Source organism: Garra rufa, chromosome 10 (assembly GCF_049309525.1).
Source record: "Garra rufa chromosome 10, GarRuf1.0, whole genome shotgun sequence".
NCBI classification, from domain to species: Eukaryota; Metazoa; Chordata; class Actinopteri; order Cypriniformes; family Cyprinidae; genus Garra; species Garra rufa.
In genome coordinates, this window is record NC_133370.1 from 13,319,284 (window position 1) to 13,341,636 (window position 22,353).

Consider the following 22,353-nt stretch of genomic DNA (forward strand, 5'->3'; position numbering starts at 1 on the left):
CGCTCTGTGCAGTGCAGAATGCTTTTCTCTGACAGAAGACTCTCATTTAACCGTTTTTGCATCTCTGGGACATCTGAATGAAATCTTTTGTAGGCTATGCTAATCAGCTAGCACCAAGTCACGAACGCTGGTCCAGTTTCAAGGACAGAAACGCAATGTGCCCAGCTGGACTCTGCTTAGGAAGATTTTCAATGTGCTTATGATGTTTAAACATATTTGTGATTTATTCACTCCTAACATTTTATAATATTATAACATTACACGTCATATCGGTCTTTAATAGCTTCTGAAATCAGCCAGGGTTTGGTATCTTAAGGGCACAATGGTTAAAATGCTTACCAGCATCACACTATCTAACCACCAACTCCATTTCTTCATGAATTTTGTATGAGTCTAGACTAATAGTCCAAAGTCAGTTCGTTTTTTTGCTGTAATACACACAACATGAGATGTAGGGCACTTAAGCATCAGATGACTGTGTAAGATCTTTCTGAGGGTCATTTAAAATCAGGTGGGAATAGAATAAATTGACAGAATTTCATATTGACAAAGATGCCTACAACAGAATGCATTGCAGCAAAACTTTTGCAATCCTTTGTGTTTCTCCACTAGGCCTACCTCCTTGTGAAATCAGTGTTTTCACAGCCTTGTCTGGTGTGGCATTAATTAAGTCTTTCATTTCTGATGGAGAGTAGTAGAGGAGATCCAATTTAAGCTTCGGATGTGTTGAAATATTTGAACTTTTGCATCTAGACCGCCTGCACACCCACCCACAACACCCTAGCATTGTGGTGGCAATTTTAACAGACAAACACTACTGACATTTCCCAAAATATTTAAATAAAAACATTCATTATATTTTTTTTCCTTCTTCTCTGCATTTTATGGAAGCCCAAAAAGGTAATTGCAGCTCACAAATCAGACCTTTTATCTTGCAATTCTGAGTTTATATTTCACATTGTTTTGTTTTTTTTTTTCTCACAATTTGCTATTTTATATATAATCTCACAATTCTGAGAAGAAAAGTTTAAATTGGGAGATATAAACTTGCAGTTTGAAAGTCAAAAAATCAGAATTGTAACAAATCGCAATACCGTTTTTATTTTTTATTCCATGGTGGAAACAAGAAACAGAATTGAGAGACATAAGCTCAGAATTCTGAGGGAAAAAGTCAGGATTACAAAATGTAAACTCAGAATTTCAAGAAAAAAGTGTGAATTCTGGGTTTGTCTTGCAGTTCTGAATTGTAAAAAAAAAGGGTCGTAATTACTATTTTTATTTTTTATTCTGTGATGGAAACAAACAGAATTGCGAGACAGAAACTCAGAATTCTGAGGGAAAAAGTTAGTATTACAAGATATAAACTTAGTATATACAATTTCAAGAAAAAAAAAAGAGTGAATTCTGGGTTTGTCTAACAATTCTGAATTTTAAAACAAAAAGTTGAAATGTTTTATTTTTTATTCCGTAGTGGAAATAAACAAAAAAAAAAAAACAGAATTGTGAGACGTAAACTCAGAATTCTGAGGGGAAATGTCAGTATTACGAGATGTAAACTCAAACTTTCAAGCAAAAAAATGAACTAGGTTTGTCTCGCTGTTCTGAATTGTGAGACAAAAAGTTTCAATTACTATTTTTTTTTTTCGTGGTGGAAACGAAACAGAATTGCAAGATGTAAACTCTGAATTCTGAGGGAAAAAGTAAGTATTACGAGATAAAATCTCAGAATTTCAAGAAACGAGTGAATTCTGTGTTTGTCTTGAGACAAAAAGTTGCAATTACTATTTTCATTTTTTTTTCCGTTGTGGAAACAAAAAAAACAGAATTGCGAGACATAAACTCAGAATTCCAAGGGACAAAGTCAGTATTGCAAGATGTAAACTCAGAATTTAAAGAAAAAAGTGTGAATTCTGGGTTTGTCTCGCAATTCTGAATTTTGAGACAAAAAGTTGCAATTACAAAATTTTTTTTATGTGGTGGAAACAAAAAAAGAGAATTGGGAGACATAAACTCAAAAATCTAAGGGGGGAAAAGTCAGTATTAAAAAATGTAAACTGAATTTCAAGAAATAAAGTGTGAATTCTGGGTTTGTCTGGCAATTCCGAATTGTGAGACAAAAAGTTGCAATTACTAGTTTATTTTTTATTCCGTGGTAGAAAAAAAAACTGAATTTTGAGAAGTAAGCTCAGAATTCTGAGGGAAAAAGTCAGTATTATGAGATGTAAACTTAGAATTTCAAGAAAAAGTGAATTCTGGGTTTGTCTCGCAATTCGGAATTGTTAGAGAAAAGTCGCAATTACTATTTTTATTATACTGTGATTGAAACAAACAGAATTGCGAAATGTAAACTTGAATTTCAAGAAAAAAATCTGGGTTTGTCTAACAATTTTTTATTGCAAGGTGGAAACTAAAAAAAAAGAATGGTGAGACATTAACTCTGAATTCTGAGGGGGAGGGTCAGGATTGCAAAATCTTAGAATTTCATGAAAAAAGGTGTGAATACTGGTTTTGTCCAACAATTCAGAATTGCGAGGCAAAAAGTTGCAATTACTATTTAAATTTTTTATCCCGTGGTGGAAACAAAAAACAAAACTGCGAGACTTAAACTCAATTCTGAGGTGAAAAGTCAGTATTGCGAAATGTAAACTGTGAATGTCAAGAAAAATAGTATGAATTCTGTGTTTTTCTCGAAATTCTGATTTACCACTTTTACTTTAATTACCACTTCCATAGCATTTCTCCTTTGCTTTAGCTTGTTTCCTAATCTAGCTTTCTAATAAACCTGCCATGATACATGGATATTATTGGCTCTCTAACAAAATTGCTTATGCTCAACCATTGTAAGTCTCTTGGGATAAAAGTGTCTGCTAGATGCAACAAGCTAACTGTAACTTTTTGGTGTTTCATTTCTTTTAGGTTTTCTCAACAATTGTTTGACTTTTTGCTACCCCTCTGCAAATTTTCTTACAGTCTACCCACTTCTGAAATTAATGTTTTAAGCAGCGTTGTCATTATAGGCGCTTATTTGTTTTGTATGGATATACATTCATTATTCATTAATTTTTTTTACCATGGTGAATAAGCAAATGGCTGCTTCACAACAAATTTGAAAGTTCCATGCGGCTGCCACTAGGGGGCAAAACGTAACGATTGTATGCGTATGTGGAGATAGTGGAAATGCGACTTAAAGGAACACTCCCCTTTTTTTGGAAATAGGCTCATTCTCCAACTCCCCCCGAGTTAATAAATTGATTTTTACCGGTTTTAAATCCATTCAGCCGTTCTCCTGTTCTGGCGATATCACTTTTAGCATAGCTTAGCATAGATCATTGAATCCTATTAGACCAATAGCATCGCGTTCAAAAATGACCAACGAGTTTCCATATTTGTTGTATTTAAAACTTGACTCTTCTGTAGTTATATCGTGTACTAAGACCGGCAGAAATGCAAAGCTGCGAGTTTCTAGGCTGATAAGATTAGGAACTACACTTCCATTCCGGCGTAATAGTCAAGGAAGTTTGCTGCCGTAATATGGCCGAAGCAGGCGGAGTATTATCAGAAATGAGTTCCCAGCTAGTTTAGCATTTGCACATGTGCTGCGTGGTATTACTGCTCCTGCTTCAGCCTTATTACAGCAGCAAACTTCCTTGACTATTACGCCGGAATGGGAGTGTAGTTCCTAATCTTATCAGCCTAGAAAATTGAAGCTTTGCATTTCCACCGGTCTTAGTACACGATATAACTACAGAAGAGTCAAGTTTCAAATAGGACAAATATCTTAACTCGTTGGTCATTTTTGAATGTGATGCTATTGGTCTAATAGGATTCAATGATCTATGCTAAGCTATGCTAAAAGTGATATCGCCAGAACAGGAGAACGGCTGAATGGATTTCAAAACTGTAAAACTCAACTTATTAACTCGAGGGGAGTTGGAGAATAAGCCTATTTCCAAAAAAAGTGGAGTGTTCCTTTAAGCCCAAAGTATACTTCACTTTTTATGTGTAGAGGAGAGCCAGCGTATGTGTAAAAAGGCTACGCCTTTCTAAGTATACTTTGGGATGTGGAAAAAGCCTGTAACTGTGATACCTGTTACACCATTATGGCAGGTGAAGCGTAATGAACAGCAGCAGTGATACGTTGTAGTTTATCTGTACTGAAATTATTAAAAATCTGGACAAAAAAACAGTTGGTTTTAAACAAACATTCATTTGTCTAACAGCATTAATACATTTTGTGTGCATATACAGTCTGTGTGTGTGCGGAGAGCTTTGCAGTCTTACTTCGATGATCAAAGGCTGATCCAGAACTTCCAGAACTGTTCGATATTCAATACAACATAATTCCGTATTAATTCAGTTTGCGTATCTTCTAAAGTGCTCTTCAAGTAAGGCTCCTCCCACTGGTTAGCCACTCCCACAAAGGATGTTAGATTGGTCCCTGAATGAGTTTCACTTGATGTCAAACTGACGTGACTCTAACGACCAGCTCGCCTGAACCTTGCTCCTGCGGGGAGAGGTCAGGGGTCACGTTCAGGCACATGGAGAGGAAGTGTAGAGGGCATCGAGGCGACGACTCCAGACGGGTGGTTTGTGAGTGTGTGTTCGAGACTGTATGTGTGTGTGTGAGAGGCAGCCAAAGGTTACGGTGCGGGCTGTGCGTGCTCTCCAGGTCTCGGCTTTTATCGTAGTTCTGGACGTCCCAGAAGAGATTAACAGCCCGCCAGCGCATCAGCACATTGTACACAGCGCCACCTTCATGAACAATCAGACCTGAAACAAAAATGTATTGTTAGCACATCTAAACACACTTTTAGTAGGACTGGATATTGACATCGATTCCATGATTCAACTTGATTCACAAGCTTGATTACAATTTAAATTCATTTTGATATTGATTTGATAAAGCTGTAAACTATACAACCCTTTCAGTTGATACATTACTGTAATATTAAATATCTACATTGAATTGCTATTTATTTTTAGATAAACACTATATACAAACATTTAAATACTGACTTTCTTACTCCCAGTTTGGACTTTATATCTCGCAATTCTGACTTTGCTAGAAGATGTGCTCTAAATATGTATCTCAAATATCAGACATGTTTCACATCCTCTGACTGGATGCAATTATTGTCTGTACATAATCTGTATCAATCGTACACTACCTGTCAAAAGTCTTTGAACAGTACGATTTTTAATGTTTTTTAAATTATTACATTGAATTGCTATTTATTTTTAGATAAACACTATATATAAACATTTAAATAGCACATATTTAAGTTTTTTTTATTTAATGATATCATTTTTTACTCGAAATATAAACATTCAAACTAGTGACTGTCATAAAAACAAATACATTAAATGTTAATAGTGCATATATTAATACGTATTACAGTGAATGGATTTTCTGATGCTAATGTAACGATATGTGACATAAGTTGTTTTTTAAACATACCTTCTGCTGTTCATTCATGTTTATTTTATGAAATAAAAGGGAATAAATGATCAACTAGAACTGGGGTGGCTACAGAGATCTGTCACGCCACATTAACGCGGCAGAAAATCATGTATTGTTTGGATTTCGTAATATAATTAATCGAATTTGAAAGATGATACTTTGTTTCGAAATCAAAAGTAAGAAAGCACAAAGCTTAGTGCGTTTATTAAATGCGAGGAGCTACAAATAAGTTTGAATCTTATTTTAACGCATCAAATGAAAACTATTGATGACCGTTTTCACTACTGAATTAAAAAAATCTATTCTGACTGAAAGAATTACGAGATATAAAGTCAGAATTGCGGGAAATAAACTCACAATTGTGAGTTATAAAGTCAGAATTACAAGATAAAAAGTCAGAATTGTGGGATATAAACTCGCAATTCCAAGAAAAATCACAGTTGCAAGATTATATTTTGCAATTCTGACTTAATAACTCGCAATTTCGAGTAATAAAGTCAGAATTGTGAGATAGGCTATAAACTCGCAATTCTGAGAAAATATCAGTCCTTTTTCCTCTCAGAACTAGACTTGCAAGTTTATATCTCATAATTCTGACTTTATATCTTGCATTTCTGATGTAATAACTTGCCTATATCTCGCAATACTGACTTTATTACTCCCAGTTCTGACTTTATATCTCGCAATTCTGACTTTTATAACTCGCAGTTGTGAGAGATAGGCTATAAACTTGCAATTCTGAGAAAATATCAGTCTTTTTTCCACTCGGAACTGGACTTCCTGAAAGTATTTTTTTAAGTCAAAAAGTCAGAATTGCGAGTTTAATTCTGACTTTATATCTCCCATTTCTGACTTTATAAGTCGCAATTAAAAGTTTATATCTTGCAATACTGACTTTATTACTCCTAATTCTGACTTAATATCTTGCAATTCTGACTTTATAACTTGCCTTTGCAAGTTTATATCTTGCAATACTGACTTCATTACTCCCAATTGCGAGTTTAGATCTCACAATTCTGAGAAAAAGTCAGAATTGCAAGTTTGTATTACAATTCTATCACAATTATCACAATTTTTTATTCAGTGGCAAAAAGGGGCTTCCACAGAAAACAGCATAGGCCTTTCTTGGGATTTAAGAATCGATTCAGTTCATCAAAATGAAGGTCGATTAAAATCAATTAATTGTTTTTGTCAACTCAGCCCTACTTTACAGGGTATTTTAGATTGGTCAGCTATATTTAAATACACTAAATATGCACTTTAGCTTGAGAAAATGGTGTTGTGTAACATTAATGTGGTTTAAGTGCATATATTTATGTCTCACCGATACACACAAGGTCCATGACGGCATACATGCCGTAGCAGATCTGGAACAAGATGTCACTGCGTTGCCATAGTGCATCCGGGCTCAGTGCTGACCACAGCAGCCACGACACACTGGCCAACAGGAAAATGCCACCCAGCAACACTGCAATGACCTGAACTTTCTCCACCAGAGTCATGGTGACAGTCTGCCACTGGCAAAACAACATACAAACATGGTCAGCGATCTGAGCTCCGGACTGTGACTAAATGCTTGAATACAGTACACGTCACGACTTCAAAACTGAACAGATTTGAAAAACACTTGCCGACTTTGTAACAGAGAAAAACTGGGCATCACACACATTAATGACTGCGGCTCTCACACTACCAGACTTTCAAGCAGTTCATAACACAACAAATTCAGGCAGAAACACGTGCCTTGTTGCTAGAAGACACATGGCAAATGAAAATAATGTGCTCTAAATATGTGTCTCAGGATATCAGTCATGTCTGACATCCTCTGACTGGATGCAATCATAGTCTGTACATACCATACACTCTGCACCAACCATACACTACCAGTCAAAAGATTTTTAATGTTTTTAAAGAAGTCTCTTCTGCTCACCAAGCCTGCATTTATTTGATTCAAAGTACAGAAAAAATAGCAGATATTAGAAATAGTTTTACTATTTGAAATAACTGTTTTCTATTTCAATATATTTTGAAAATGTAATTTATTCCTCTGATCAAATCTACATTTTCAGCATCATTACTCCAGTCTTCAGTGTCACATGATTCTTTAGCAATCAATATTAGAATGATTTCTGAAGGATCAGGTGACTGAAGTAATGATGATTTGAAATTTTGCTGTACTTGGAATCAAATAAATGCAGGCTTGGTGAGCAGAAGAGACTTCTTTAAAAAAAAATCCTCAAAAACATTTGACTGGTTTTTGAAGTTTTTCGACCCTAACTGTATTGACCCAGATTACACAAACTATGCATGCACATCGCAGAAACAAGCATTTGAGGTTAAAAAGTATATCAATATTTCAATTTTTTTTGAAAATGGCTGATCGTTTCGCTAGATAAGACCCTTCTTTCTCGGCTGGGATCATTTAGAGCCATTTGAAGCTGCGTTTAAAATGCATTTTGGAAGTTCAAACCTGGGGGTACCATTGAAGTCCACTATATGGAGATAATTCCTCAAATATTTTCCTCAAGAAACATAATTTCTTTTACGACTGAAGAATGAAAGACAAGAACATCTTAGATGACTAAAGGGTGAGTAAATCATCTGTAAATTTCTGTTCTGGAAGTGAACTTCTCCTTTAAAGAGCTTGAGCATTTAAAGCAGCAGACTAAGCTGCAGTGCAAGCTTATAATAAACAAAATATTATAGTCCATTGGTGTGGACACTAATAGTTATCACTGTAGTTATCTTAATCGTTCTTGGAGTGAACAGGACTTTAGTACATTCAGTAAGTGAAATGTTCAGAGCCATTAATGACTCCCTCATTGAATCATGAATCAGGAACCATTAGTGTGATGTACACAGTACATTAAACTTACATTCATCATTGTTATTTATAAACAACCATAAATATTCTTACAAGTAACATTTACATGGCACAAATACACTTTGTATCACTAGAGTGACAGCTTTAAATTGGAACTAAACCACATCTAAATAACAATTGAGCAATTGTGTAATTTGCAACTGCAGCTGGCTCCCAAATGCTTCATTAGACTTATTTTATTGGTCCAAAGCTCTGGCTGATATAATCATAATCATAAATCAGTGTGTTACCTGTTGTGGTGGTTTGATATGTATAGGCAGGATGTTGAATCTATAGTTGCACAGTTCACAGCTCCAGGAGCCCTTCTCGCTGATCCACTTGAGCAGACACTGCTGATGAGCATGTCGGACAGAACCAGCACAGCGGCACGGGCTCAGCAGCTCCCCCTGCAGCCAATCACAACACACACAGACAATATCAATCAGCCAATAACACATCAAGATAAAAGACACATTCAGTCGAGCTGATGATTGTTTTATTGTGCGCCTTTGCAGATGAGTTGAGAAATGAGGTTGTGGAGCTGTTTCGTCTAAGTGAGCAGAACATTTGGAGTGAATGAAACCCTATACGCATAATGACCGAGATTCATCTCTGTGAGTGGACGGGAAATGATTCATCTGTGCATTCATGAATAATTTCAGAAACATCCTCATTTAGAACTATAATGAGTCTGAAACAGAGTGGAACACATTCACACACACTTACACACACACAAACACAAGGCGCCTTGAGGAAGCACATTAGCTGCAGGAAGTGAAGAGCATTAGACATGAATGGAGCAGCAGGTATTCTAATGGATCTCACCATCTCCCTCACACACACCACACTGTCTGTTTAAAGCATTAAGAATCATCGAGGTTTCCAATATTCTAATAATGGCATTAATAATGTAGGCCCATAATAAATGTAAAAGTTGTTTACAATGTTTATATTTCTCAGACTGTCCTAACACTTGTCAACAGTTGGATTTACTGATGAACTGCTTTGACCGGCATTACCTGCGTAGGACAAAAATCAGGATGACATAACCAAATGTCACTGTTCGAAAACTGCCTTTATTGTAATTCATGAGATGCAATTTAAATTGCATTAGCCGCTTGCATTGGGATTACTGGCCTTACACCAGACTCCTTCTTAAAAATGCTTTCAGTAACCTCTCAGATCATCAGATTCTGTTTGAACTGAATCACAAAGTAGAAATAAAAGATTTCGTGATGCTGCTTTTAGCCATTATGATCCATGCTGCTGGAATAACTTTCTGAAGAAAGTAAGATGTGCTGACAATATTGAAAGTTTAAAATTTAATTAAAAATCATTTTAGCCTGGCTTTCATGTAATGTCTTATAACACTGAATTCTTAAATTTCATCATTTTTTTATTCAATGTTAAATATTATTTTCATTTTTGTTTATTTCTTTTTCTCTATTTTATAATTTCCTGTTAATTGTTTATAGGTATACCTTTTGTTAGTAAAAAGCACTCTGAAAGCACTATTTGAAGAAATATACAGTTGAAGTCAAAAGTTTACATACTGTACACCTTGCAGAATCTGCAAAATGTTAATTATTTTAGCAAAATAAAAGGGATCATACAAAATGCATGCTATTTTTTATTTAGTACTGACCTGAATAAGATATTTTACATAAAATATTTACATATATAGTCCACAAGAGAAAATAATAACTGCCTGCTGTTCTTCAGAAAAATCCTTCAGGTCCCACAAATTCTTTGGTTTTTCAGCATTTTTGTGTATTTGAACCATTTCCAACAATGACTGTATGATTCTGTGTTTGCTTCTGAAGCATCAGTGAGTGTTCAAACCTTCTGTAGTAGTTGCATATGAGTCACTCAGTTGTCCTCAGTGTGAAAAGATGGATCTCAAATCATCCAGTCATTGTTGGAAAGGGTTGAAATACACAAAAATGCTGAAAAACCAAAGAATTTGTGGGACCTGAAGGATTTTTCTGAAGAACAGTGTGCAGTTAAGCTGTTCAGGACAAACAAGGGACTCATGAACAACTATCACTAAACAAAAAAAATAATAATAAAGAATAAAGTGTTTGTAAACTTTTGAACGGGGTAATTTTTATAAATTCAACTATTATTTTCTCTTGTGGACTATATATGTAAACCTATTTTATGTGAAATTTCTTATTCAGGTCAGTACTAAATAAAAAATAACAAACATTTTGTATGATCCCTTATATTTTGGTCAAATAATTAAAATAATTCAGTTAAGGTTCAGGTATTAAATTTGAATTTAAAAGGCTCAGTTCAATTCTCAATGGGACACAATCCTGGCAACAACCAAAGACGTCGGTGTGACGCATATATACATTGACCGACAATAAATAACGCAGACGGAACGAATGAACGGCCCGACTTCACCTGCTCGGCTCCTTGAAAGCAGATCCGACAGCCTGGAGTCGGGATGCAGCTGTCGTTGCTGCAACTGGAGCCCACCGTTTCCGTTTTCCCCGCGCTCTCCCCGACGATGTCCTCGACCGGTGTGTCCGTCTCTGCCCGCGCACCATCCTCGCTCTCGATTTCAGTGATCGGATCACCCGCCGCCGGTGTTTGAGCTCCAGCGCCCGACTGCAGGTCATCCTCGCTGAGCTCGCCATCGCTCCCCGGCACCGTTTGGACCTGAAACTCTGCGGCGGCGGCGGCGACGGTCACGGTGGCGCCTCCCGGTGGCTCATCCACCGTCTGCACGTGCAACGGACCCGCCTCTGCGTGCACATCCATGAATGACGGCACTAAGATCAGAATGAAATAGCAAAATTAGGGGTTTGAGCTCTTACGGGCCTCTGTCAGATTTTCCACGGCTCTTCTCCCCTCTGGGACGCATAGGTCTGGCCATAGATGTGTGTCTCAAACCGCACGCGTTCTTAGAAAGGCACACGCTTCTGTTGAAAGTTGCAGATGTCCAGGCTGTGCGGCGTGTTGTGCTCGGTGTCTCGTTGGCTGAAAGCAGCTTTTCCCCGGAAGACACATTTCCATCCGGGCGCGGTGCTGGAACACCGAGCAGTGAAGGCACGGAACGCGCATAACCACACAGCCAACCTTACACAAAAGAATCAGATGCACCGGTTGAGTATGTGAATGTTGATAAAAGCGACGAAGCTGTTTCTGACGGGAAAGTCGTTTGGGTAACTGTTCTGTGATGGACCCGCGAGCCACCCGCCCCGGAGCCACGCGCTCTTTGCGCTTATTGCCCTTTCCAAGATTTACCATGGTAACCATAGTTACCCACCGGATAAAACGGTGGTCATTTGATATAGAGCTTAATATGAAATAACAGCCACCACTATGAAACAAAGAAGTAGAAAGACTCTTAGAAGTAGAAGGTTCTTACGTGTGTATGATACAGGTGCCTTTTTTATTTCAAGTGAATTTTTAACAATTCAATCAGTGTTATATCAGTAAGGAATTGTTATCAGTACCATTTAAAGCTAAATCAGTACAGCCTATAAAATATATATTTTGGCATTGCAGAGTTGAAAATATAAAGTTTATGCTTAAAAGCATTTTTGTATTATTATGAAAGCATAATGGCAATTTATTTCAACAATTTACTTATATACCGAGTTGGGTAAATTATTTACAAATTATAATCATTGCACATTTTAGATAATATAATCATACTGGTTTTTTTTTTATTATTTATAGATTACTTTTTTGCCTAACTCGTTTGTCACATTAATTAATAAATAGGATAATATTGTACCATATTGATATAATAATATAAAGAGTACGAAAATACATTTTATTTAAGTGCATTAAACATTACATTACATCGAGGTTTCCCAAATGGGTTTGTGAAGGAACTACAGGGGGTTTATGAGTTTGATGAAAATTAGTAAATAATAATAAAAAACGTTAAATTAAATTATTTTAAAATCAACCAATATATATGTATAATTTATTTGTTTACCTGCATGTCATGTGACCATAACTAACAACAGTAAACCAATGAACATGCAAATAATTATTTAAATATTTATTTTAAAATCTCAGGGGTGCTTTAAATTTTAAAATAATTTAAAAGATGAAAAAGTGGATTAGGGAGAATTGTGTAAATAATGTGTGTAAATAATATGTAATCATGTAATCCATAAAATTAGTAAATAATAGGGGATAGACTGGGGATAGACTGGGGATAATAGGGGATAGACTGGGGATAGACTGGTGGTGGTTGAGGAGAGATCCCCATATGATTGTAAAGCGCTTTGGGTGTACGGAAATACACATGAAAGCGCTATACAAATGCATCATTCATTCATTCATTCATTCATAAAAAGTAATGCAGTCTGATTACAAGTATTTTAAAATGTAATTTTATCTAATTAGACTACAAGTACTATTTAATTTTTGCCATCTGGTTACTTAAAAAAAAAATAATTAAAAAATAAATATACACTGTGTGCATAATTATTAGGCACGTTGATATTGTGGTCATATTTTTTTTCCCAAGCACATTTGACCAATTCCAAACCACATTAATCTTAATAACTACTATTCATTTTGTATTTAATTATTTATAAGTGATATATAACTGTCCATGAAGACTGGAAGTGAAAAACTCCTTATATTCAGGTGTGCAGAATTATTTGGCACATTTTCTTTTACAGATAAAATAAGACAAAAAAGAGATTTACCTCAAACTGAAAAGTCAAAAACTATTTAATGCCCATGAGAAGGCAATACTAATGCAATATTGGAATTTGCAAAGTTAAGGCAGGACCACCAGACAGAAAAACGCTTGTTGCGTCTGCATTGTCAGAAAAAAACAGGTGGAGGAGAAAAGATGCATGTTAATTGCAAAAAAAAAAAGTAAGAATTAATGTAAGGAATTAGATATGAAACCATCAGGAACCATTTAATCTCCAGCGCCACCGTTTTCCAGAACTGCAACCTACCTTGAGTCTCCAGAAGTGCAATGTGTCAGGTTCTCAAAGACTTTGCTTGGGCAAAAAATCCTAAAAAATGACCCTCAATTAATAAGAATAACATTCTGAAGTGTTGTGAAATACATGGAGACTGTTTTTTTATAGGCTTTATAGACAGATGAGTTGAGAGTGAGAGTGAAGGACCAGCACCACATCCTCTTGTAGCACTTTTTCAAAAATATATTTTCCAGAATCTGGCAGTAAGTTTTAAGAGTTCATTTTGGTCCATCTCTGCAAGACAGACATTTCAGGATAGGGGATAGACTAAAACTGAAGTCCCAAAACTTACTGCCAGATTCTGGAGGATAAACTCGAAAGAGTGCTACAAGAGGATGTGGTGCAGGTCCTTCAAGATCCACTCTAGATAAATAGATAATAGATAAATGGCCCTATAGGTAGATAAAATTTATAGGTAGATAAATAACAGTACACCTTTTCTTCCTCTGGCAAATTCAAGCTTTAAATATTATACTTTATTTAAAATATCTTATATGTGATCCTGGATCACAAACAGTCATATAGCATGATATAGCAATAGCCAAAAATACACTGTATGGGTCAAATTATTGATTTTTCTTTTAATGCTAAAGATCAAGTATTGTAATTGCTAATAACTTATTGATTTTCTCAATATTCAAGATTTTCAAATAATTGTATCTTGGCCAAATATGGTCCTATCCCAAACCATCAATAGACAGCATATTTGTTAATGCAATAAACGCTAAAACTGTTTGCTCTACAAACCAGTGTGTTCATAATTAAGATGACACATTACAATAAAATGGCAAGACACACCAAACTGCAATATCAAGCAGGAAAACAAACTGTACAGCTAAATAAAATTTACTAATGGCCGCGTCCTCTGTCAGATGGTAAGAAAAGAAAAGAAAAGAAAAGGAGTGGAAGGAGAGTAGTCTGAATTGGGTTCTAGCATCCTCTGCCAGTTCACACATTGAACTCATTGCGCCAGCCGCGAGTGTTTCCAAGTCGACGGGGATCGCATCAGTTGGCTCGCTATTTTCCGTTCCAACGTCTTGTGCGAGAATACCGCGTTCTGACCCAACATTCCTGTGCGCTCGCTCGTCCGTTCAGACGATGTCCTGTGAAGACAGCGATTGGCTCTTGTCTCAGACCTTCCCCGAGGTGATCGAATGAGTGATTAACACTCAGTTTGTAACCTCTACAGTGAACTTCCTACCACTCCGATTAGAGAAGCTTACAGGCGGAATCTTATATAGCCTCTACAGGTAGACACACTTTTCAGTGGTGGTTGGAAGGGGAAAAAATAAATAAACGAATATGAAGTCATTTATATGAAGAGTGCATACATTGAGACGTTGTTTTCTATGTCGTTTATGTGTTTTAAAATTCAATGGCATTATTCTGTTTAAAACATTGCAAACTGTTCCCGGTGAAACTATCAAAGTGGGAATATGTTAATGAGGTCGCTGTGATTGGTCAAACCATTGCGTTCAAGTGTTTGCGTCATTACTGATTTAACCTTCTTGTCTTGTTGTTATTTCCCCGTCCTTATTTTTGAATTTCTTGTTACTGTTGCTAAAACTGTACCATCTGTACCAAGATACAAGTGAAGAGTCATCTACTTTTCATCAAACAGGCCCTCAAAGGTTTAATTTTAGCTTTCCACACATCTCCATGGGTGCATTTGTCACATTTACTGATATAAACGCAGTGCTGCTGCCAGATTCAAAGTTCATCAACTGATGTGGTGTTTCTGTCCCACAGGCATATGTGAGCTGTGTTTTATGGTTTCTCTGAGGTGGTTATTGCTGTCTGGTTCTCGGCTATTGGCTTTATGTTGTGTGTTTCTCTCAAGGGTATTAGGTAGGCCTTATGGAACGTGCGCAACTTGCTTACCACAGGTAATAAAACTCTATAGTTCCAACTCCTGCTTGGATTTGTCTTTACTTAGAGGTTAAAGCGGCTATTTCCTTGACTTTATGATTTTGCTGTAAGCATGCCCTATAGACCTTAGTCAGGGTAACATCACATTTACTTTTGACTGGAATAAAAACAAGTCTGTGAGGGATAGAAGTACAGTGCTTTTAGTGGATTGCACTGTTGTTTAACAACATGCCAACTGTTCAGCAGATGATACATATCCTACCAGACAAAAGTTTTTTTAACAGTAAGAGTTTTAATGTTTTTTAAAGTCTATTTTGCTTACCAAGCCTGCATTTATTGAATCCATTCTCTTTTAGATAAATGCTGTTCTTCTGAACTTTCTATTTATCAAAAAAATGAAAAATTATACTCAGTTGTTTTCAACATAATAATAATAAATGTTGAATATGTGACCCTGGACCACAAAACCAGTCATAAGGGTAAATTTGTCGAAATAGAGATTCTTATGTCATCTGAAAGCTGAGTAAATAATCTTTCCATTGATATATTGTTTGAAATAAGGACAATGTTTGTCTGAGATACAGCTATTTGAAAACCTGGAATCTGAGGGTGCAAAAAAATCTAAATATTGAGAAAATTGCCTTAAAAGTTGTCCAAATGAAGTTAGGACAACTTAGCAATGCATATTACTATCAAAAATCAAGTTTTTATATATTTATGGTAGAAAATTTACAAAATATCTTCATGGAACATGATCTTTACTTAATATGCTAATGATTTTTGGCATAAAATAAAAATTGATCATTTTGACCAATACAATGTATTTTTGGCTATTGCTACAAATATACCCTTGCTACTTAAGACTGGTTTTGTGGTCCAGGGTGACATATCTGAAAGATCACGTGACTGTTGTAATGCTAAAAAACAACTTTGAAGTCACAGGAATAAATTACATTTTAAAATATGTTTAAATAGGAAACAGTTATTTTCAAAATTTTACTGTTTTTGGTGCACTTCGGATCAAATAAATGCAGGCTTGGTGAGCGGAAGAGACTTCTTTAAAAAACATTAAAAATCCTACTGTTCAAAAACTTTTGAATGGTAGTATATTTCAGAAAAAAAAACATTTTAGTAGACAAAAACTCCATAAAACAGTTTACAGTCTATTATACAGTGCACATTATTGTACAGACTGTAAGTACATCCTTCACAGCCTTGGTTTCATCCTTATAAAATTCAAAATAGCGTCAACCCTGACTACGGTCCATAGCTGAGAAAGAAAATGACCTGCCTTAGTAAAAGTGCTTGCACTATTTAAATAAGAAAATACTCATCTATGATAAATAATTTCAATATCCATGCTTTAATTAATTTAAAGATGCACATTTTGGTTATGAATTATTTGCTTTTTAATATGAATGCTTTGCTTTCATACCATCGCTTACCAGCAGGAGGCATCATAACCACTCTAAACATTTTGATTTATAAACTAGTAAAAGAATATCAAACAAAATAAATATTATATAATAAATAAATAAATGAATAATCATAATATGTATATAGTTTTATTAGCCAATATATGACATTGACACAACAAACAGGCTAGCTAATAAATATGAATATTAAATATTATCAATAAAACGTGTAAAGTTACATAAATATATTAAGTAGCCTAATTTTCTCCTTAAATAATCAAATAAATATTTCAGCACTGTAATAAGAGAAAAGAATGTGAGTGAATCGTGATTTAATAAACATTTTATTCACTTTTGCTAATATCTCATAAAATGGATGAGAATTTTTACATTAGATTATCCTTAAAAAAACGAAGCATAAAGAGTCGGTGTGCCCCCCGCGTTCACCCGGGGCGTGTTTTGATAGCACTGTAGGTCGTTTTCTCCTCACACAGCTGCCGCTTTCCGTTACAGCCGGTGCGCGCGCGCACTGTCGCTCTCTCTGCTGCGTTTGAACGAGCACCGCGGTCACGTGAGCGAGACGGCAGCAGCAGCGGGCACGGTGGCACCGCAGTGGATACACGGGCAGCTTCGCTCCTGTGCACCACTACAATCTAGGATCAGAGGGAAGCCGAGCGAAACCGAAAACCGAAAAAACCCGCCCGGTGATGACGGGTCTCCAGTAACGCGTCTGCTCGCTGTCCATCCGCGCTCACACTCATGCGGTCTATTTTTGCACCGTGAATTACACGTTTGACACCGTGTGCTCGGGAGATACAGAGAGGCACCGAGGCTCGGATGTGTTGAAGTCGCAATGGCAGACCGTGATTCGTTACCGCTGCCGTTGGAGGTGCGCGCACGGCTCGCGGAGCTGGAGCTGGAGCTGTCGGAGGGTGAGTAACGTTAACGTTAGTTGCCCGTTTGCCCGGTCAGAGAGGGAGAAAGTGAACGACAGAAGGAGAGATGAACGGCTCAGAGCGCTCGATACATGTATCAGATTTTAAGTGAGCGCGTGTTTACGTTTGCAGAACCGGACAGAGCGGTTCCGGTGACCTTGGATGAGGACAGGAATGTGTATATTAAGACATTATATCACACTTTTGATACGTTGCTGTTGGGGGTGTTTTGGAATTTAAAGTGTCTCTCTCTCGCTGTCTCTCCCTCTCATATTCCGTTTCCATTCTCCATTCCAGTGAGCTGTTCATAACACGGCCACCGCCTTTGTGAATACATAGGGCACGTAAATCAGTTATAAGTGAAGCTGGTATGTGTGAAACATTGGGATATTCCTCTGGCTTTCCTTTGTTGTGCATTTTGCAAGTAATGCGCTTGGTCAAAGTTTTAAACACACAGTGTATCTCTCTGTCACTCTTTGATATTACATGAGAAACCCATGTGATATGAGATAGCCCTTTGATAGTTTTCTGGTCACACATATTGGGATGAATATTAAATGTACACACAAGCAATAACCATAATTCATGATGGCCATAAAAACTAAATTTTCATGAGGGCCAGTGAAAATGTTTTATGACCACAACGAATTTTGACCAGTCTTGATTTGGGGTTTCAAACTTTTATTTCGAGGACCCCCAAATATAAGGATCTTCTTGTGAGGGGGAAAAACTCAGAAAAAGACAGCTTGTTTCCAAAAGGTTTCCTTTTATTTTATTTTTTTTACTGTACTAAAGCCAAAATTATTAATATATTATCTGATAATATTTTATTGTATTAAGTTAACTGTACACTACCAGTAAAAAGTAACTGTACAGTACCAGTAAAGATTTTTACAGTTTTTTTAAAGAAGTTTTTATGCTCACCAAGCTTGCATTTATTTGATCCAAAGTACGGCAAATGCAGTAATTTAAAAAAAAAAATTTTTTTCCATTTAAAATAACTGCTTTCTATTTAAATATATTTTAAAATGTAATTTATTCCTTTGATCAAAACTACATTTTCAGCATCATTACTCCAGTCTTCAGTGTCACATGGGCCTTCAGAAATCATTGATCAATATGCTGACTTGCTGTTCAAGAAACACTATTCACTATTCAAAAGTTTGGAGTTGAAAATCAAATACTTTTATTTAGCATGGATGCTTTAATTGATCAAAAGTCAATTATAATGTCACAAAAGTTTTCTGTTTCAGATAAATGTTTTCTATTCATCAAAGAACTGAAAATTTCTTCTCAGCTGTTTTCAACATATGTTTTTTTGAGCAGCAAATCAGAATATTAGAATATTTTCTGAAGGATCATGTGACTGGAGTAATGATGCTAAAAATTCAGTTTTGAAATCACAGAAATAAATGATTTTTTAAATATATTCAAATAGAAAACTGTTATTTTAAATAGTAAAAATATTTCAAAAATGTATTATTTATTGCTGGATTTTGGATCAAATAAATGCACGCCTGGTGAGCAGAAGAGACTTCTTTAAAAAACATTAAAAATCACACTGTTCAAAAACTTTTGACTGATAGTGTATATGTATAAAAAAATATAAGAGAAACCGTTTAAATGTATTTGCATGATACATATCTTTTAAAAGCAGCTTCACTGCACTGTTTTTGAGCGCACGTACATTGCAAGGAATGAATAATAAATTTCTCACAAAACTATGTAAAAATGCATGTTTTGTTTTTCACTGACCCGCTAGCAGTCCCCTAGGGGCTCTGTGGATCCCATTCTGAAATCCCCTAGTCAGCCCTACTTGTTGAACGGCATCAAGGAGAGATGATTGCATTTGTTATGCCTGCAATGTTAGAAATACATTTTTAGTAAAAAATACTCCATGTAGTTTCTCATTTATAAGCCGCTTACTAAAAAAGGAAAACCCTGCATGTATAAAAAAATTATACAAGAATGGGAAAATAGTTTAAAATAGTTTCGGATGAATGTCACACCATTGCTGTGGGGACTTAACCCGGTTTGTGAAGTGCCACATGGCCAGTTCAGTGGAGAAGGGTGTCTGTGTTTTGTGGTTTATGTTTCATGTAGATTGCATCATTTCTCCTAACAGAGAGACCAAGAGAAGGATGATTCCCCTTATTAGGCCACATCTGCCGCCGTCCCAGCGCTCTGTTATTTTGTGTACTTCAATCAGATATTAAATAATCCATCATGATGTCTGTTCCAACACAAACAGTTCAGGAGTTCAGAATGTTCCCATTGACTCCTGACCCGGTCCAATGAAATGGATCGAGAAAATACTTCCAAGAATGCCTTATGTTTTAAAGCTTTTTTTATTGTATACTTTTATTGTATAAATTTCCATAAATTAGCGTGTGTGACATGTGTATTCATAAGCTCGTTGTATATCACAATATCCTATTTGTGAGTATGGATTGGGGCATCTGTTGTCACTGTTCTGTTGCTTTGGCTTCTGGCCTAGTTTCCACGCATGCTGTCATCTGATTGGCTTTCTTGCCACAGGCAATTGTTTCATTGGTTCTCAGACTCTCATGCTGTATTCGGATTGGCTCTGCGGACAAAGGCTTATGGGGGCAGAAGTGTCATTCTGGAGGATTAGGGTCTTCATCTGATCAGAGTTACATTTACTTGCACTAATGCGCTCATGCGGAATATAATCGTGTATTTATGTGGTCTGATTTTGATAACTGACAAGTGTCTGTCATAGTTTTATTAAACCCATAGCATGACTGATGCTGTTTTAGTAAGATGTTGCTGTTTCTGCTTTATTATGGATCCAACAAAATAATTCTGTTCTAATGATAGTTCCTCAGTGAGCTGCTTTGTTGGAATGATTGCAAACAGGAGGACTGTGTGTAAATATGGGTGTGTTAGAATGACATTTTCACCTGTGTGAACAGGTGTCAGCACTGGCACAGCTATTACTGTTTACATATGGATTCTGCAGGGCATTAAAGTGTTACAGCAAGATTGTATTGTAATGGCAATGAAAAGGAAATATACGCAATACAGTCTTAAAAATAAAGGTTCTTTATTAGCGTCTATGAGTCATGAAGAGCCTTTAACATCCACAGATCTTTCCCATTCCACTAAAGGTTCTTTATAGAGGCAAAAAATGTTTCAGTGCTAAAATGTTTGGTGCTGCTGATGCAGGAGTTGGCATTAGATATAGAACTCGGATACACTGCGTTTTGTTTACAAGCAGAGGAAGACGCGCAATGTACATAAAACAGTCTTAGTAAATATGTCTGAAGATTTCGACAGGGATGGTGACTTGCAATTTTTTGCCCAGCCTTACTCATTTGAACCAGAATATACAGTCGATGAATTAAGAGAGATGGATGTTCTGAGATGAAATTGTTGAATGAAGTCATTATTTTTGCTTTCTTTCGCACAAGGAGTATTGTCGTAGCTTCATAATATTACAGTTGAACCACATGGACTATTTTAACAATGTCCTTACTACCTCTCTGGGCCTTAAACGTGGTAGTTGTGTTGCTGTCTATGCAGGGTCAGAAAGCTGTTGGATTTTATCAAAAATATCTTATTTTGTGTTCTGAAGATGAACAAAGGACTTACAGGTTTGTAATGACATGAGGGTGAGAAATTAATGACAGAATTTTCACTTTTGGGTGAACTTTCCCTTTAAGACACTGCATGTTAACACAATGCACTTTGCTTTGTTCATATCAGTTGTTGGTGAATATTGTGTTTAATAAATTATTGTACATTGATGATGAATGAGAGAATTTAGGTTTTTTGAGGTTGACTTGTTTTATTTTTACCATCTTTTTTTACCATCTTCAGTTGTGAGAAGTGATGGTAAAAATGAGAATTCTATCATTACTCGCCCTCAGAATTTCCAAGCTTGTCTTTTTGTACAGTGAAGGTCTGTTTCTCACACAAAGCTATCGTAAGGCTTCAGAAAATTGGAAAATAATGCACAACCCATAAGGTCTTCTTTTATGACGCATTTATGGTGCTTTTTTTTGTCATTTCCGGAGCTTGATAGTCCTGTTTCCCAGTCCCGTATTGAATGGAAAAGAGCAGTATGATCATTGTTTTGTGTTCTACAGAAGTCATGCAGGTGTGGAATGATATAAGGGTGAGTAAATGATGACAGAATTTCATTTTTGGGTGAATTATCCTTTTAAGGGAGAAGTTTTTTTTTATGTAATACTTTCTCAGATAAATGTGTTGAGAGACAACTTTAAAGGGTTAGTTCACCTAAAAATGAAAATTCTGTCATTAATTACTCACCCTCATGTCATCAGACCTTCATCTTCAAAACACAAATTAAGATATTTTTGATGAAATCCGAGAGCTTTCTGACCCCTACCATGGTCCTACCATGATCAAGGTCCAGAAATGTAGTAAGGCCATTGTTAAAATAGTCCATGTGACATCAGTGGTTCAACCGTAATATTATGAAGCTACGAGAATACTTCATTCAACAATTCTTCTTCTCTGCGTCACCCTAGCGCCATTTTGGAGTGTCACGACATATGCGCGTGATTTCCTCTGCACATAAACAACTAGGGATGCTCATATTGACCGTTTAACCGTTAACCGACAGTAAGAATTTTAACCGATTATTACTATCAGTTAAACGGTTTAAAAGGGTTTTTTTCTATTCTTTTTTTTTTTTTTATGTTTGCTGCATGGTGAAAGAAATAATGCTATTTGTAAGTTATCTGTTTACTCACGCGTGCATGTCGACACGTGCAGTGTGGCTGTACAGACATATTTCGCTTCACCTTTACTTAGTAAACAGATGTATTATATGCAACTCAATGGCAAGTGG

General features: G+C 36.1%; 2 protein-coding genes across 3 annotated transcripts in view; one reads left to right on the forward strand and one right to left on the reverse strand.

Moving 5' to 3' along the window:
* Nucleotides 1–4,020: 4,020 nt before the first annotated feature.
* On the reverse strand, nucleotides 4,021–11,888 carry marchf11 (membrane-associated ring finger (C3HC4) 11). The gene is made up of 4 exons (XM_073848127.1): nucleotides 10,734–11,888; nucleotides 8,576–8,731; nucleotides 6,786–6,978; nucleotides 4,021–4,770 (listed from the first exon to the last, which is right to left on the reverse strand). Exons 1-4 carry the CDS (start codon nucleotides 11,091–11,093, stop codon nucleotides 4,460–4,462), a joined length of 1,020 nt encoding a protein of 339 aa, XP_073704228.1. The 5' UTR covers nucleotides 11,094–11,888; the 3' UTR covers nucleotides 4,021–4,459.
* Nucleotides 11,889–17,142: 5,254 nt separating this feature from the next.
* Nucleotides 17,143–22,353, forward strand: part of dip2cb (disco-interacting protein 2 homolog Cb) — a 55,973-nt gene continuing 50,762 nt past the window's right edge. The window contains exon 1 of one of the 2 annotated variants that reach the window (XM_073848126.1): nucleotides 17,143–17,510. In XM_073848126.1, coding sequence (XP_073704227.1) covers nucleotides 17,432–17,510 — 79 coding nt within the window. In that variant the 5' untranslated portion in view covers nucleotides 17,143–17,431. The remainder of the gene's footprint in view (nucleotides 17,511–22,353) is intronic. The other variant, XM_073848125.1, reaches the window with a different exon arrangement.

Excerpts from the sequence above, each read along its gene's own strand:
- marchf11 (XM_073848127.1), bottom strand. The coding sequence starts at position 11,093 with ATGGATGTGCACGCAGAGGCGGGTCCGTTGCACGTGCAGACGGTGGAT. Across the intron at positions 6,979-8,575 it reads ATATCAAACCACCACAACAG|TGGCAGACTGTCACCATGAC; the intron begins GTAACACACTGA and ends TTGTTTTGCCAG. Across the intron at positions 4,771-6,785 it reads CATGGACCTTGTGTGTATCG|GTCTGATTGTTCATGAAGGT; the intron begins GTGAGACATAAA and ends TTTTTGTTTCAG.